Genomic DNA, 18,366 nt, shown 5'->3' on the forward strand with positions numbered 1-18,366 from the left:
AAACACGTCGGCGACACAAAAACGACGAAAATACGCCAGAAGTGCGTCAAAAATCCGTCGTCAGAGGGCGCGCTGTCTTCGGGGGGTCGCTGTCACGTTTACGTGACCACTCAGGCGAATTAGAGTTAATGAAATCAAGAAGGATGACAAAGCGAATTGAAAGGAATCGAAATGAATTAAGTAAATCATGTATTTGTCTTTAATGCATCGGCGCTTGTTCTTTCCCCTTTAAGTCGTTTTAGGGATAATAAAAGAGACACTGTGGTGTTTTCTTTCTTTTTAATGTTGGCAGATACAATTTATAAAAATCGAAAAACTCACGGAGTATAGTGAATGGACACTTCGTCTTGAATTGGTGCTTTTTGCACTAATGCAGACATCAGGAATAAGAGAACTATGTTGAAATTCGGCCCATACATAATTCAAAATCGACATCCCTGACCTTCATCTCCACACTTTTGTAGCCGTTTTGGTAGGAATCAAAATCGCCTGTTTTGTACCAGGTAATACCAAAGCCCATGTTGTTTTTGGGAATATCACCTTTAAGTTTACGCCCATTAAGATTCGAAAAGCTGCAGCCAAAAGGTGGAAACCACCAGCCACCAGTTTTCAGTGATCCAGAGCAAGGGTCAACCCGATCGGTTTTTTTCGCGACGGAAAACGTGGTTTGGTCGTGGAACGCCAACCCGTCGTAATCGGAACCTGCGCAAGCAAAGTGTGGAGGAATCAATGACGTTGACCACTCCAACATTCTTATACAGGGTGTTTGAAATAAGTTTTACACATTTAACAGCAACAATAAAAAGCCGTGAACACTGCACTATTGCGGTCTGTGTAGGTGAGTTATGCTCCCAGGGGGACATAAAGTAGGGGACTAATCGTCAAGTAGTCGGGTAATTAACTACAATTTGTTGATTACATTTTTAAATGCTAAATATAAACGTATGGTTTCAGTCAGAAACTTGCTGAGTGTCATAAAAATGCAGTAAATCAGTCCATTTTAGAAATACTTTAAGCACGTGGGAATCGGGGGGATGCGCTACATTTACCCGCTCGTGCAACAGGTGCAAGGCTGCGCGGTGCGCGGGTGGAAATATTGACATCTGCCTGTTCTAAGTGTACAAATAAATCCGTGTTTATTTTCACAAAATAAAAAAAGAAAAAGGCAGTAACAAATATTAGTTTTCCGACTTTTCGTGACAATTAGTGACAGGCACTACTGTTATATATCATTATTCTAGAAACAAAAATTGAATAAAATTGCACAAACCCGCCATATTTAGGCCACGCCTTTCCTCAATGATCAAGGCTAAATAATTTTAGGAGAATTATGCCTTTTTTTTTCTTCATACTAATCAAATTCCTCAAGATTGATCCTGAATGGCCCAAGGAACGAATCATTTAGTAAAAAGAAACCATTCACGCTCGAATTATTTGAGAGAGGAGATGCGACTACTTGCTCGTCTAAGCTACATAGCCCATGTTTTCGCTTCTTCGGATAAGCGACTTCTGCGAAATCGGCGGCACCTAGCGGCTAGAATAGGAAGCTGTGGCGGCAGGTTTGCTCGCAAGACGTCTTGGGGGAATCAAATATTCACAGAGTCTATCGGTCTAACGACGAAGCGTGAAAGTAAGTAAAAAAATACGCGATGAAAATCGCCAATAATCGTAGACACTTTTTGTGGCACTTCAGAGGATGTGAAAAGTGCACGTGCAAAGCTTTGATTGGCGTTGTAGGTGCTCGGACGCCCATGCGCAAAAATGTTTGACTGCACTGCCGCAAACAAACTGAAAAAAAAAAAAAATATATATATATATATATATATATATAACGGGCATGGTGGCGGGAGGCCGAAGGCGTGGGTATAAAACTGAGAAGAAAAAAACCCTTAGTGAAAAACAGCAACAACGGACGATTTAATCTTCGACGTTTCGGCCGGAGTCCGGCCTTCGTCAGGAAGAACTTTTACAGATGAACGCGGGTGGTATTTATACAATGATACGGTCGGGTCCAAATTTCGGAGGGGTGACGGTTGAAGCTTTCGAGAGAGGGAAGCGTAGGGCAGTTCTTATCCGGGTGAAGAAGCTTGACGGTCGGTGCCAAGTTTCAAGGACGGCGGGATGACGGTTGTAGCTTCTTGAGAGAGGGCGCAGGGTGACTTTGTGTCCGGGCCGGCAGCGGTGACCTATATAGACGATAGCGTACAATAGACGAAAGTTACACGCGCAAACTAAAGTGCTGTCTCAAAAAAAAAAAAAAAAAAAAAAAAAAAAAGGGGCGGCACGGTCACTTGTGTGCATGCAGGCATGCATGAGTCAAACCTGGAAGGGAACAATGTTAAACCTAGAAGTAAAAAGAAATACAATGGATATCAGAACCTGGAAATAAAAGAAAAGTTGATGGTCCAGTTCCGGCCCCAAACACAGTACCACTGTTAACCACAAAATCTACAAAAAAAAAAAAAAAAAATGTTTTTTGGATTGCTGTTGCTATTCGTCTGTTAGCATTTTAATCGATGCCAGAGTACCGGGGCTTTCATTTATTCCTTGTTTAATAGTGTTAAATCGGTAAATTAGGTAGGATTCACGCTGTTCACGTTCGCGATTTGATTTAAATCCAGATTCTAGGAGCGTCACTGACAATTTATCAAAAGAATGTTTTGGGAGAGCGAGATGTTTGGATAAAGGCAGTGCCGGAAGATTTATGGCGTGAGATTTGTGATTATTAAAGCGCAGTCTAAATGCCGTTCTAGTCTGCCCTATGTATTGCATTTTGCATACCGTACACTCGAATAAGTAAATGACATTCGACGAGGCACATGTTAAGTTCCCTTTAATTTTGATCGAGAACTGCGAGTGCGTGCTGCTGGCCGTGCTTGTGTGCTGCATCTGTTTACAGATTAGACATCCTGGGTGCCTGCAAGGCCTACATTCGTTAGGTGGAGGCGATGAATTTATCCGAGAGTTTACTAGCGCGTCTTTGAGGTTACGCGATCGTCTGTGGACTACCCCCGGGGCGGATGGAAACGCGCGTTTAAGGCGCTCGCTTTGTTCGAGAATGTTATAATGTCGTCTCAAGACATTATTTACATTAGGATGGTTTATGCTATAAGTTAGACATAGATTTGTGCGTTGTGTGGCGCTTTGCGTGGGGCGCGGGCTGATGAGGTCTGCGCGGTTCAGTTGTTTGGCTTTTCTGATTGCATCGTCGATTATACGGGGTGGATACTTTTGCTTCTCTAGCACTGACTTTAAATTTTGACTGCTCGCATCAAAATCTGTCTCTTTTGAACAAATTCGTTTGAAGCGATGAGCTTGGCTATAGGGAATGCTGTTCTTGCAATGGTGTGGGTGGTCGCTTTGATAATGAAGGTATTGCTGCCGATCTGTTGGCTTACGGTACAGGCTCGTGGCGAGTTTACTTTCGTCTATCTTAACGTTGACGTCTAGGAAGTTTATTTCGGTTTGAGAGTACGAATGTGTAAAGCGGATGCTCGGATGAGCAGCATTGTATCGACCTATGAAGTCCACCAGCTCCTCCTCGGTGTGCGACCATACAATAAATATATCATCTATAAACCTTTTGTATATTAGCGGCCTTACGGGACATTCAGAAAGGAACTGAGATTCTAATTTTCCCATGAATATGTTGGCATAGTTCGGGGCCATTTTGGTGCCCATCGCGGTTCCGCTAACCTGCCTAAAGTATTTATTGTTAAATTCGAACGTGTTTAGTTCTAAGACAAGCCTCGCTAGAGTAGCGACGACGTGTCCATCTGGGGTATCCGGTTGTTTGTGGAGTTCGTACATGTTAATTAAAGAGAGTATTCCATCATCATGTGGAATATTCGTATACAGCGATGACACATCGAGTGTAACGAGATATGATTCTTTTGGTATGCATAAATTTGATATTTCTCTTAAGAAGTGAGTTGTGTCTTTAATGTACGAATCAAGAATTGTAGGTATATGTTTAATTAAACTGTCTACATATCCTGATATGGGTTCGGTTACTGTACCTATTCCGGATATGATTGGACGCCCTGGGTTACCAGGTTTGTGAATCTTAGGGAGCATGTAGAAGCGGCCCGGAGAAGGCTGTACCGGTTTCATTAATTTATGTTCGTTAGCAGTTATTCTGCCCTCATCTAGGAGATCCTTAAGAACCGAGGTCACAATCTGAGTGTGGTGCACCGTAGGGTCATCCGCGAGAGGTTCATAAAACTTTGAGTCATTTAGTTGGCGGTTTCCTTCTCGGATGTATTCAGAAGTGCTAAGAATCACAATTGCTCCTCCTTTATCGGCTGGTTTTATTGTTATGTCTGTCCTATTGCTCAGGGTTTTTAAGCTAGCCCGTTCGGATTTAGTGAGGTTATCCCGTCTTCCCGCTTGCCTGCGATATTCCCGCATTATGTCTTTTTGCACAGCGGCTATGTATAAGTCAAGACAATCATCACGGTTAGCTTTTGGCGTCCAGTCACTCGTTGCACGCTGCTGAGAGGTATTGGAGCTAGAAGTTTTGTCAAGGTTTAACATTGTTCCCTTCCAGGTTTGACTCATGCATGCCTGCATGCACACAAGTGACCGTGCCGCCCTTTTTTTTTTTTTTTTTTTTTTTTTGAGACAGCATTTTAGTTTGCGCGTGTAACTTTCGTCTATTGTACGCTATCGTCTATATAGGTCACCGCTGCCGGCCCGGACACAAAGTCACCCTGCGCCCTCTCTCAAGAAGCTACAACCGTCATCCCGCCGTCCTTGAAACTTGGCACCGACCGTCAAGCTTCTTCACCCGGATAAGAACTGCCCTACGCTTCCCTCTCTCGAAAGCTTCAACCGTCACCCCTCCGAAATTTGGACCCGACCGTATCATTGTATAAATAACACCCGCGTTCATCTGTAAAAGTTCTTCCTGACGAAGGCCGGACTCCGGCCGAAACGTCGAAGATTAAATCGTCCGTTGTTGCTGTTTTTCACTAAGGGTTTTTTTCTTCTCAGTTATATATATATATATATATATATATATATATATATATATATATATATATATATATATATATATGGGTGGTTTCATCTCAAATCGCGCAGGAAAAAAGGGTCGAATTTTTAATTTTGATGAAAAAAATATATGTTATGGCGCCGTTTCTAAAACCGCAGTCGCCACAAACCGCAAGTTCGTCGGAATTTTTGTTCTCGATTTATAAATTTTTAAAGAGGCCGCGGCGAAAAGCAGTGTTTTTCACAGCCGTCGTGGGTCGGATGTTTCGCTTGATCTACCGCCGTGGATTTTCAGTCCACATTAAATTAACTTTTTTCAAGCTCTCTGTGGACACATTTAAAAGGCTCCAATATCATAAAATAATTTTAGGCGTTTTTCTTTTTTTCTGTAAAAATGTCAAAAACGCCCCCTTGGTCAATTGTTGACGAACTTTGACAATTAATTACTGGTGATCTACTTGGGTTACATCGATATTTTTTATTTCCACAAAATGACTCGGCTGTATAAAATATCCTTTGCGGTACGTTTACGTTAACGTTATGTGACAACCAAAAAGTACCATTTTTTAAATTGATTTTCTCAAGAAAACCATCTTTTATTTTTTTTATTATTTTCCGTTAAAATGTACATGTGATAGTTTTCTACACAAAAATCAAGTCGAGAAAGTGTGTATTTTGATTGTATGTTCTATATTTAAGCATCAATATCGTACAAAAACGTGTTTTTACGGTTCGAAATGGACTTGCGAATTGCGCGTCTTCACAAACTTAAAAATATTTTTGCCTTTTCCAACCTTGCCACATAATAATCAAATATAGTAGTTCCACCCTGTTATATTTATTATTTTTATATTTTATTATAGGCGGCAAGCTACATCCGAGGAGTTCAAAAGAGAAAGCGACACTTCTTAACAGACCAGCAGGTGTCGTAAATATTTAACGTGTAGGAGTCGGCAGGGACGTCGTATTGATTCGGGGCCCCCATTGGCCCGCATGAACGTCCCGCCCTTTCGGAGCCAGCAGATGACCACGACCTTTCGCGCTCGTTGTGTTAGATAGGACGACCCGTGACAGTAAAGCGAGCAGCGCACCCTGTGTCACGAGGAGTGAAATGGTACGAATGTGTCGTTGACGCGGCGAACAGTGACAGCCACCCAGGAGGAGTCAGTCAGAGTATTGCACAAGGGAAAGCAAAGGAATCGTTGCCTGAAAGAATGAGGACACCACGGCCTTACAATATTGACGGTCAACAACTGTTCTGCCAGCCAAAACAACGCCGCGTGCGCGCTAAAACCGGCGGCGCGGGAAACAAATCCCGCAGACGCACACACGAAGATGGGCCGGTTTCGTTAGGGATGTGGGAAAATTTGAAACCAGCCATCCGTGCATGCGAGAAACGATGCCGCCTGCCTGCCCTAGCTTCGAGCGCCCTATCCTTACCTTGAAACGGCCGTGCTCTCTCTCCGGGGAGATCCGATAGCACCGAAGGGTTACCTATTAAACTTGAGGAAGAAAACGAGAAGGGACTGTTTAAGTTTAATTATCCCCACCAACCCGCTCGTTCTGTCCTGATAAAGGGTTATCTCTTTTGGAAACGGCAAAGCCCGGAGACTGACATTAAAACGAGCGTGTTGGTAAATATACTTCTGTTTGTATTCTGCCCGGAGATATAGTTGGGTCGAAGTCAACCTCCATGTCAACTATAACCTGCAATGGGAAGGAGCTGAGCTAGTTGGTTGTACATACTTAGATTGTGGAAACCAGCTGAACTTACAGAAAAGGGTGAGGAGAGAAAGGAGAAAAGGCATCCGATCGCTGGACTACCAACTATTTATTAACTCTCGGCTTCGTCTTCTACTGGTCTGGTGGCTGTCCTTTTCCCGTCTTCTTCTTTTTCTTTTTTCTTGATCTTCCTCTATCTTCATGGGCATTTGCGTCTCGCAGGAACTTCTTTTCACTTGTTTGTAGGGCAATGGATGGTGAACTGACGCAGTTGTCTTCTTGTTGTTCTATGGCTAAGGCCTCAAGTAGTTCTCGGACGAACCGGTCTTTGTGGTGAGCTAGGATGATTACCGTTTCGAGCTTGGCCTCGCACATGCATTCTCTACAATGAGCTGCTAGATGTCCAAGTGCAGCCAGGTTTCTTAAGTTTGCGGCATGTTCTCCCGCTCGGTCATTTATACAACGTCCCGTTTGTCCAATGTACTTACGTCCACATGACAGTGGTATGTTGTGTACGACTCCTTTGTCGCATGGAACGTATTTTGTCTTGTGTTTGGTGGTACACCTGCCTGTATTGTTAACCTGGGCTAGATTGACCTTCCTGCACATTGCGTGTGCCGTGTTGGGTGCCGAGCATACGATATTTACGCCGTGTCTGCTTGCGATCTTTTTTAACCTGTGAGTTACCCCATGTATGTATGGGACCACCGCAAAAGGTGAACGGGAGATATGCTTCGGTGGATCAAGGTCGGTGCGTTGACAAGTTCTTTTTATGTTGCGGAAAATCTTTTCGCAAATGGAGGCCAGGAAGGGTTTCGGATATCCGGCCTCATGAAGCCTGGACATTTGGGTTTCAAAGCTTTTTACCATCTGATGGGGGCAAGTCTTTCTGAGGCTGGCTGAAAGAGCTGCAGTAGCGACCCCTTGTTTTACAATTTTGGAATGTTCGGATTCAAAGGGAAGGAACCCTTTCCCCGATCGCACTTCATATCTCCAACACAAATGTTCTGTTTGGAAGTTCAAGGCCAAATCAAGAAACCGTATGGAATTATCAACTGGGAGCTCGTAGGTGAATTTGAGCCTCACGCAGCTTGTTTGGAAATGCCTGAGGGTGGTGTGAAGGCATCCGTCTGCTGTTTCATCAACTCCAGTTGTACATAAAATAAGAAAATCGTCAACATACCTGAAAATAGCGGCAACTCGCGGGTCTTTTAAAACTTGCTGTATGGCTACCCCACATCCGGCGAGAAAGATGTCGCACAAATATGGGGCAACTTTTGAACCAATGCACACTCGACTCTTCTGGACATAAGGCCGATTTTGATGGGTTACTACCGTTGCGGACAAATAATACCTTAAAACCTCCAAGAAGGTGTCTAGGCTAACACCTGCTGCATTTTGGAACTCCGCGAGCCCTTGGTTTTCGATGGAACTTCGGAGGACCTGTACAAGCCTTGCTTGAGGAATGGAGTAATACATGTCCTGTACGTCCAAGGAAAACTCCGAGACGATGTTGTTTCCTTGTTCCTCTAGATATGATATCACTCGCTCAGAGTTTGGTATGTGGAATGGGTCCGCATGGTGTATTGTGGAAATATGTTGGGCCAAATACCTTGAAACACATGCTTGCCACGTTGTTTTTTTTTGACACTAGGGCCCGGAAAGGTATCCCTTCTTTGTGAGTCTTGGCGGAGAAAAACACCATAAGCTTGTCATTTTTTGCGGCTTTGATCTTGGTGCAAAGGCTGGTTCGTTGATTTTTTTCAAAGAGGTCTAAGATGTGTCTTTTTGCTGCTTTGGTTCGTTGTTCGTCAACATTTATAAAATTCTTGATGATAGCTTGATGAGCCTTTTCTCCATATGCATCTGAACCAAGAACAACAAAACCTCCCTCTTTGTCTGAGACGCATAACTTCAGATCTTTGCTTCGCAATTCGTGAATGGTGGATTTGAAGCTGATCTTTCCGTTGGTCTGGTGTATGAGGTTTTCAAAGGCTTGAATGCCCTCATCAATGATTTGAGGGCCTTTTCCTTGGGGAGCCTTGGCGGCTATTTGCCTTAGGAGAGCTACGTTGTCTACTGCCTCGAGCTTGGGGGCGATGGCGAACTTGGGTCTTGGGGGCAAAGTCATCACTTTTGTGTATTACGGAAGTCAAATACATTCCCTGGTGACCTGTGCGATGTGGGGTGAACAAACCCCAGTGTTTGGTTTCGGAAAGAATTGTATATGATATATCGACGATGTGGTGACCTTCTTTGTCTTAGTAATATGACAGCTAATAGCTAGTCGTGCTAGTTTACTGTGAAAGGTTTATAAATCGAAACAATACAACGTCTGTGCCCTTTGGTTATTGAAAGTCTACTAGGCCTACTGATTTGGTTAGGTATGTATCTCGTGGTTCCCGCTCTTATCAAAATATAAATAAATATTCAATACCACAAAATCCGTTTATAATTGATTACAAGATGCAGAAGAAAATTCAAGAAAACTTTTTCACAATTCATAGAGACGCATGGGTCGCTATGTCTGACTTAGGTGTTGCAAAACAAGGACGTCTTTTTTCAGATATTGAGGCCTAAATATTAAACATACAAACAAAATACACACGTTCTCGGCTTGATTTTCGTGTAGACAACTATGATATCTACATTTGAACAAAAAAAATGTTTTTTTTAGAAAATCAATTTAAAAAAATTGTACTTTTTGGTTTTCGCATAACATTAACGTAAACGTACCGCAAAGGATATTTTATACAGACGAGTCATTTTATAATACAAATAGAGAGCGTGTTTTGGGCTTTCCGTGGACATACGAAATATCAATGTAACTCAAGTAGATCGCCAGTAATTAATTGTCAAAGTCCGTCAACAATTGACCGAGGGGGCGTTTTTGACATTTTTACAGAAAAAAAAAGCAAAACGCCTAAAGCTATTTATGGTATTGGAGCCTTTTAAATGTGTCCACAGAGTGCTTGAAAAAAGTTAGTATAATGTGGACTGAACATCCACGGCGCAAGATCGAGCGAAGCATCCGACCCACAACGGGTGTGAAAAACACCGCTTTCCGCCGCGGCCTCTTTAAAAATTTATAAGTCGAGAACGAAATATCCGACGAACTTGCGGTTTGTGGCGACTGCGGTTTTAGAAACGGCGCCATAAAATATTTTTTTTTCACCGAAATTAAAAATTCGACCCTTTTTGCCTGCACCCATATATATATCATTGTTTTTTTTAAAATCATAAGTAAATAATAAGATTTGTTTGATTTCAATCGAATCTATTTTAATCAAACTAAATGTATTTGATTTATTACAAATTAGTTAGATTTAGATCACTGTTTACCGATGAATGCGAATGGACGATAAAATAATGAACTTAAATGAACGTTTAACCGGGCGATATTACGCGCAAACTAAAACGAACAACCAAATCTGTAAACCAATATAACTGTATAGAGCGTCGCAAGCGTCCGAGCGGTCAGAAATGCAGAGTCGGGCGCCGGCGAAAGCTAGAGTGCGTCGCGTCGAAAGGGTGTGAGATAGTCGGCACGGCTGCGTTCGGATCCTTATCGAGTATACACTCGGTTTCTCAAAGATTCGGCCTAGAATGTTCGGAAGTGAGCTAAGGCGAGACTGACTAGGCAAGGTCGTTCTGGCCTCGTTATCTTTTACACTCGGGGTAAAAGTATACAGGAATATTCTGGATATACCAAGAAGCGTTCCATTTTGGTCATGCATGGGTCAACTCTACTTTAAACTTGGATTGAGCGCGTTGGTAATAAATTCAGAAATATACGAAAGAGTCAGGGTAAGAGGACGGACAGGATCTGAGGTCGCAAAGATGTTTGTCCTGTCCGTCCTCTTCGTCTGACTCTTTCGTATATTTTTGAATCTAAAAGTTTGATGAAAATAATCCCTGGAGAAGGGAAGCAAGAAGGACAAAGGACAAACACAAACCTCCAAACACAGCTAGGTGACTGGGGCGCGACCGAAAAAAATCCGCCTGGTCCGGGTATCGAACCCGGGACCTCTCCATTTCAGGTGGAGCACTCTACCAACTGAGCTAACCAGAGGTTAGACGTCAGTAGAGCAAACGGGTTTTTTCAGGTGCCACAGTCTAACACCAACGAGGGAGAAGCTTGCAATTTAAGGTTATAATTATAATGCAATTAATTGCAAGAGTGCAAGCGAGCTGGACAAGAATGTTGAAAATAATCCCTGGAGAAGGGGAACAAGAGGGACAAAGGACTAACATAAATCTCCAAACACAGCTAGGTGACTGGTGAGCAACCGAAAAAATCCGCCTGGTCCGGGTATCGAACCCGGGACCTCTCCATTTCAGGTGGAGCACTCTACCAACTGAGCTAACCAGGGTTTAGACGTCAGTAGAGCAAACGGTTTTATCAGCTGCCACCAGTTTGGATTTTTTTTTATCTACAGATATATTTTTAAACGTGAAAGATTGGTATTACCTAAATAATAAAAAAATATTTTGTTTAATTTTTTATCTTGCGTTCTCATTTGCTTGCAAAAAGACGTTACGTAACTCACGCACAAGCGTGAGGAAGAAAGAAAACTTAACGCTCCGATTTGTTTAAAATATCACTCATTTTTGCTCGTGTGCTCGTCTTCAGCCCCATATAACTCTTCTGAGGATTCTGGGATTTAAATACAGAAAAATGTACATGGAAGGAATCAAAGAAAAGACAAACGGTAATTAAAATATATGTCGGGATTAATTTGGTGCGTAAGGTTAGATTTAAATAGTCACTGCGGAACTGATCTGATTTAAATTACGATATGCATCGTGATTCAGATCATCTTTATTTTCCTTTTCCACACTGAGAAGTACAAATTACTATTCCGATGTCTTAGCTAATATTAGTAATTACCGCGTTTACTGCTGTGGTGCATTTGAGGTGAAACAGTTAGAAGAGAGGTAGTGACGGTCATAGAGGGCTATTAACGGCCGCAGTTACTATCTTTTTGCTAACTTGTTTTTCTAACAGCGTGCGAGTACGTATATTTTTATCATTGTAGAGATTTGAGGTCGCAACTGGCCCGACAATCCGCATCTGGTTGTGATTCTCGAAGAGCGTAATGAGCTTCCCTTTTAGTGGAGTCAGCGCCTGCTCAGAGAAGGTGATAACAAGCGTCTTTTCCCGTTACCATTTAGTTACAGTGATTAAGAGAAAACTCGAAAAGTCTCCGCGGCAACGCATCCACAAATGCTGCGAGGTGGCAAGTCAATGTATTCGAACCCCTCGCAATGTAACTTGAACTAAACGAAATTGCATTAGACGAAAGCTCTGCCTCCTTGTTTAATTAACTGGGGCTACATTTAAAAACATTGAAATAATAGTTCCCCCTCCTCTACTTCCAGGGATTGGGCCATCGGCTGCAGCCTGCTTACCCCCCCCCCTTTCCCTTAATCCAGCGCTGTGAAAGACACGGTTCACACTGAATTTTCTAGAGTTCACACAAACGATCATAAAAAACCCTGTATGATGCTGGCCGTCACATGCTGAGTAAAAGTTTAAATTTCTGAAGTTTGTTTCTAACCTCATGTGAAGAGCGTCTTCTAAAAGTTCCAGCACCCACCGACTAACGCAGCGCTGCAGGCGACGCGAGAGCAGAGTGCAAGAGGCAGGGTAAAAGCGCCGATATTTACCATTAGGGCTCCTGTAATCGCCGATGGTCAGTCGGTAGCCGTCTTTTTTGGGACCGACTTTAAATTTACCATACTGCACAATAATTGTTTCGTCCTTTAGTGATGTCAGTTCAATCCTGAGAACTTGATCGCTATTTGGATGGGTCGTGAGGGCATGAATATTGTTGAGCCCTTTAGTGGAATGTAAGAAATACATTCAGGATTAAAACACCAATACAACCTGCAAAGTAAGACTAACTCATAAATGTTTTTTTTTAAATTGATTATTTTATGATTGAGGTAAGGCGTAAGCTTACCCCTAACATAAGCTACAGGAATGAGCATCACATTTTAAACCTGAAAGCCAGCAAAGTGTTTGTAAAGACTCGCTGACTTTACTGACCTGGCGTCAGTAAAGTGAACAAAACTGCAGAAATTAGCACCCTGTTTTATATATGGATGCCCGCAATCGTAGGCAAAGCCTCACTGACTTTATTCACTTTACTGACCTGTTCTTTACTAGCAAGAAGCATAGGACAAACCAATCTAAATATAGTGCATTGAAAAGAAAAATATATTTGAGTAAAATAATAACGATTCACACATTTCTTTAATTCACGATGTTTTACATATAATTTTGCACCCATAGCAGTGGGAGCATATAACAGTACAATAAGTATAGTTCTATAATTGTTTCCCCTCGTGATAAAGATGAAATGTAGGCCAATAACAATTCCACCTTTTGTTGTTTTCTGTGTAATGCAAGAATCAGTTTTATGGATCTTTTTTCTTCACGCAATAATACATTTTTATGAAGACGTTTTTTGGTTTTTTCTCCATTTGATTGGGGGTAATTGTAGATAAATATGTAACCTCACTGACAGATATGACTTGATGAGCGTTTTATGTTCACCATTAAATTTAGTGGCAAGGTTTACCACGTCGCGTGACGTTACCATGTGATGTGACGTCACGATGGCACATGACACCTGTAAACGTAGTCTCCGTTCAGATGAGTTTGGCGGGATCCTAGGCATGCTTTTCTTATCATTTCTGGTTGAATTTTCTAAGTGAATACACAAGGATTGGTATAACTTGCCTATCCAGTATGAAGACGCGCCTCCGCGAAATCCTTCTTCATAGTCTTTTTCAGATTTCTCGAAGCCATTGCCCTCAAGTTCGTCCCAGGACCGACGTTGGATCACCTGGATGTCGATTGAGGAGTAGGCACAAAATCAAGCTTGTTTCTGACTTCTTTATGCTTATGCGAAGTAATGATATTTATACCCCAAAGTACCCGATCCTCTACCGCCTGGTTCGGGGAACCACACAGACACGTTGAAGACGTCTGGCAAGGGCGGTCTTGGGGCCCGGGGTGCCCACCTTGACATATTCATATTTTCCCGAGCGACATATTGCCGAAAGCGCAGCTAGCTGAGTAGGAAACGCGCCCGTGGCAGAATAAAGAAAAGAAAAACGCGCCCGTGGCAGAATGGTTATCGGGCTCGGCTCCCACGCAAAGAGCATAGGTTCGATGACTGGGAGCGGCCGTACCTTTTTGTTATTTCTGTAAATGTCGCGTTTTGGTGTATTCGAGAATTTTGTTACTTATTCGAGGTCGGAATATCCTACACAGTAAAAGTTTTTACACCCTTAAGGGTGTAGATCAGTTTCTCCCAGAGCTCACACCCTTGGGGTGTTCAGGGAAGCACCCTTTATAGTGGGTGCTTGCCCAGCACCCTTGGCGAAGGGTGCTTGGCATGGAATGGGCGCCCGCTGTGGTGGCCCAGTGGATGCTGGGCCACCCCAGCCAAACCAGCGCCGGGAGAGTATCACGCGACGTTTTGGTTGTTCAAGGTCACATGATGCTCTCTTGACGCTGGATTGGCCGGGATGGCTGGTAGATTCCGCCGCCCTCGGACGAAAGGTGAAATGAAGTACAAGCCCAAGCGAAAATTTTATAAGAATGTGTCCAATACACATATCAGAACTTGTAAATTGTACAAAAATTATAAAAGGTATTCATATTCTTATATTATTGTTATATTAATTACAGCTTATATTTACTTTTAGGCCCGCTTCAGACAGGGCAATTTCGCCCAGCAACTTGACGTCGCAACTCCAGCAACACGGGCCGCCCGCGTTCACACGCAGCAACCGAATTGCTCCGACTTGCCATCATCATCATGAAATTTGATTCTTCTTCTAATATTTAGACGTCCAGCTACGCGGTAAAAACGCGTTCTTATATCTTTGAACGGCGTTGAGAATACTAACTCATTTTTCTGAAACTGTTTATTTCCGAAAACGATCCATTCCAAACCAGAACTAAGTTTTTAGCTGTCATCATCACCACCACAGGGGTGTCACGTGAAAATATCGCGTCTCTGATTGGCTGCAGCCGCTTCAACCGTTTTCGAATTGCTCCGAGTTGCTCACTTGTTCGAGCCGGACCCGATCTCAGCAATTCGCGTCGATCTAGGGAAAGTTAGGGAACAACCCGCCAGCAACCTTAAAATTGCTGGAAAAGTTGCCCCGTCTGAAGCGGGCCTTACAGTTTCCACTTAGGGGGATTGCAACTTCACCACATACGAGGCACGTGATAAAGAAATAATGAGTCACACTGAGCAGAACTCACCTCATGAAGAAGTATTACAAAAGAGCTCCTTGCAAGCCACATGATAACCCCGAGGGCAACTGGGTAGTGCTACGGCGTCCCCCTTTCTCGAACTCTAAGTGAGCAATCAGTGGCCCCAAACATGGTACTGCACGGCTGAACCATTGCAAGCATCACGGGCTGCCACAAACGAAGCACGTGGAGCTTTCCTGGCTGGATAACACGTGACATGCTTTGTTTGTCTCAGAGGATTGCAGGAAACAAGCTTTGCTTATCACTTGTCCCCTTATGCGCATCTGTTCACTAATCGGAGGCATGGTAGAGGGGGTGTTCTAGCCTTGACTGAACCAGAGCAGTATTTCAGTAAGTGAAGCTCACTATATCAATGAGAATGTGTTAAATTTAACATTTATTGAACCGTAAGAGACAAATGAAAAATACAATGCATGCCATTCCATGACATAAAGAATGCTATCTGCAAACATTTAATGAAAAATATCACAGAATGAACTCGCACTTTACGTCAAAAAAGCGAATGTTTCAGAAGACGACGCTATCCTCTTGCTGATGTACAAGTAAAATTATAAAATTCTGGAAGACGACTATGGATGAGGAACTCGTACAGCTAAATATTAAAGCACCTCACCTACAGGAGGTCAGCATAAGCTATCACAGAAAGTGCCCGACGTTTAAAGTTAGGAAAAGAAACATACCTACATAAACCCTTCTATCATTCGTTCTGTAAGAAAAATAAAATTAACCTGATAATACTGACGAAAAAAGTGCATTATACACTTTTAAAACGGCTCACCAAAATATCTCTTCAACCACATACCTGTCTGCATACTTTGTTCAAAAATTTAATTACGACTGCCCTTCGAGTTGTGTCACTCAAGCCAAAAAAAAAAAATCCTCTCCAGAGCAACCGCGTGCTGAAGGCCTTGCGTTCGTACAGGATGCTGAACAGCCAATATACTGCCAACAACATGCACAGCCCCTCTCGGCATTAAAACGGAGAACAAGCGCTCACGACCCACAACAAGGTGAAGAAAGTCTGCACCGTCCAGCTCTTGCTTGTTGTAGAGGACACATGGTGCCGGTGGAATGTTCTCGTCCTGCGTTAGGTAAAAGAAAAAAAGAAAAATGCATTTTAATGTAGAAGGCCAAAACATGTTTGCTCTTATTAACTGCTATTATTTGCTGCAGTAAAGGCCATGAGCATCAGCCTCCACACAGGCATAGAGTGCTTATGTGTGAACAAGTAACCGGCGTCTGCAGCAATGTAAAACGAATGAAGAATTACAATCGGGGCAACATCTCGACATGAAAGTATTGCGATATAATCTTAGGGACACTTTTGAGTATCTATATCTGTACCAAGATGCATTTGGGAAATCTATTTGTATTTCAGTAGTGAAATACTTTTCCGATGTACATTATGATACGCTGCTAGACTGATGTATTTTGCTACATTTATTGCTGAGAATGAGCTGACAGGTTTGGAGATAAAAAAATAGAATCCACGCCACAAATCCGGCGCATCACTGGTTCATTTTCGCAATGAGTGATTCTTCTTGCTTTGCTATCAGATTTTGCTTCTACAGGGGCCTCTTTTCTTTTAGCAAACAGCGGCCTCCCTGTGAAAATTTGAGGTTATTGTTTGGATAAGAGGACACCAACCAATGCACAGATGAGAAACAATATGTCCAAAAGGGTGAGAAAACAAAAAGCAGGGACGTTTGGGCAGACACGCTTTGTCAGGCGGTCTCATCGGTCGCCAGCGTTCTTTGGGTGCGATAATGGGTTCTTATCGGTATCAGCGAACATGGCCAAGGGAAGGCAAGTTTCAAGAAGAAAACGGGACAAACACCAACAGAAGGCAGGGAGCTCAGGTGCTACAATATATGTCGGCCACGAACACACTTTTTTCACCTCGCCACCCTGCATTTAAGAACCGTATAGGGCTGCCGACTGACCATAATTGTACATGCTGATATTTGTCCCTTGGCTAATGTTAATTTTGCTTTCTCCTCTACACTCAGCAAATAAAGATGAGGGTTGCAGAAAACAGCAAACATAATAATGTCTCGTATGTAGCCGTAAAAAATAATTTTCATGAGCTACATTTTATGTACAGACACCGGAAATATGAGCTCCCCCGTCCGAACACCAACCGGTGCAGCGAAAATCCAGCATGCAGCGTGTCAAGCATGGCAAGGTTGACGGCTGTGATTTTCAACAGTGGAGGGGGTGATTGCACAGAAACAGGTGCTCGTGATAATATATTTCTACAGCTATCTATGAGACATTGTTGTGTTTGCACCTTGCTGTACCCCTCGAATTCGTGACAGACGAAGGTGTTCTGAAAAAATATACAATGAGCTGTAATACTGTTGAAATTTGGGCTAGTTGGTGAAACATGTTTACGGGTAAAACAGCACGAACAAGGACATTCTACAGAGAAGATGTACGTAGACGGAGCGCTGACTGTCAACTGTTCATTTTTAAAGAAACGCCCAACGGCGTGGTCACACCAAACACAAATTACACCACGACACATGATCGTCACAAGTTAAAACCCCTCAAAAATGCCAACTCACAATCACAAAGATCTATCGAAGGCACGCTGACACAGTTGTCTTTGAACTTGGAATAGTAAAAGGCCTCAGTTATCTCTCTAGTTCGTTGGTGACTGTGTCTTCCCAGGACCGTGGTATCTTCCAAAACCGCAGAACAACCACATCTGTCGCAGTGAACCGCCAAATTCCCTGACGGAGATGCCCTAATCGAACACGCGTGTTCACATAATCTATCATTAATGCAGCGACCGGTCTGGCCGATGTAACGTTTTTATAAGTCAGGGGATTACTTGTTTTATGCTTCTTATCATATGCGGCCCTGACAACCGATCCCCTCTCCACCCTCACACATAAACGTCCCAGCTTGGCCGGTGGTGAGAAAACGACAGGACCATCGTCGCGTTGCGCTACTTTCTTTAACCTATGCGCCACCTCATGGATTTCTGCGTAGAATTCCTACCTATAACTACCTCCGGATTTCTCACCCTCCTCAAGTGGCACCCAGCCGCACCTACCAGGAAATTGCCAGGATAGCCGCCCTCCAAACGTTGGTTATGGGTAGGAAGTCTACGCAGAAACCGGTGGTGGTGCCTATATCCATAAGGTGGCACAGAGGTTAAAGAAAGCGCAACGCCACAATCTTCCGGTTGTTTTCTCAGCACCGCCTAAGCTGAGATGTTTATGTGTGAGGGTGGAGAGGGGATCGGTTGTCAGGGCCGCACGTGATAAGAAGCATGAAAACAAGTTTGTCCCTTGCCTGGGTCTGTGTGTGTGTGGGGGGGGGGGGGGGGCTCTACAGTAATT

The 18,366-nt window shown here is 43.2% G+C and overlaps 1 protein-coding gene and 2 non-coding genes across 3 annotated transcripts in view; all 3 read right to left on the reverse strand.

The window, feature by feature from the left end:
- Positions 1 to 261: 261 nt before the first annotated feature.
- LOC120841877 (fibrinogen-like protein 1) overlaps positions 262 to 18,366 on the reverse strand; it is a 40,743-nt gene continuing 22,638 nt past the window's right edge. Inside the window, exons 3-5 of the mRNA XM_040212874.3 lie at positions 13,466 to 13,571; positions 12,388 to 12,558; positions 262 to 702 (exon numbers count right to left, since the gene is read on the reverse strand). Of these exons, the coding sequence (XP_040068808.2) occupies positions 395 to 702; positions 12,388 to 12,558; positions 13,466 to 13,571 (585 nt within the window). The 3' untranslated portion in view covers positions 262 to 394. The remainder of the gene's footprint in view (positions 703 to 12,387; positions 12,559 to 13,465; positions 13,572 to 18,366) is intronic.
- Positions 10,717 to 10,791, reverse strand: Trnas-uga. The gene has a single exon. It is a non-coding gene; the product is annotated as a tRNA-Ser (tRNA).
- Trnas-uga lies at positions 11,018 to 11,090 on the reverse strand. Its single transcript has one exon. It is a non-coding gene; the product is annotated as a tRNA-Ser (tRNA).

The sequence above is a fragment of the Ixodes scapularis genome, unplaced genomic scaffold (assembly GCF_016920785.2).
Source record: "Ixodes scapularis isolate PalLabHiFi unplaced genomic scaffold, ASM1692078v2 ptg000720l_1___fragment_3__unscaffolded, whole genome shotgun sequence".
In the NCBI taxonomy this organism is placed as follows: Eukaryota; Metazoa; Arthropoda; class Arachnida; order Ixodida; family Ixodidae; genus Ixodes; species Ixodes scapularis.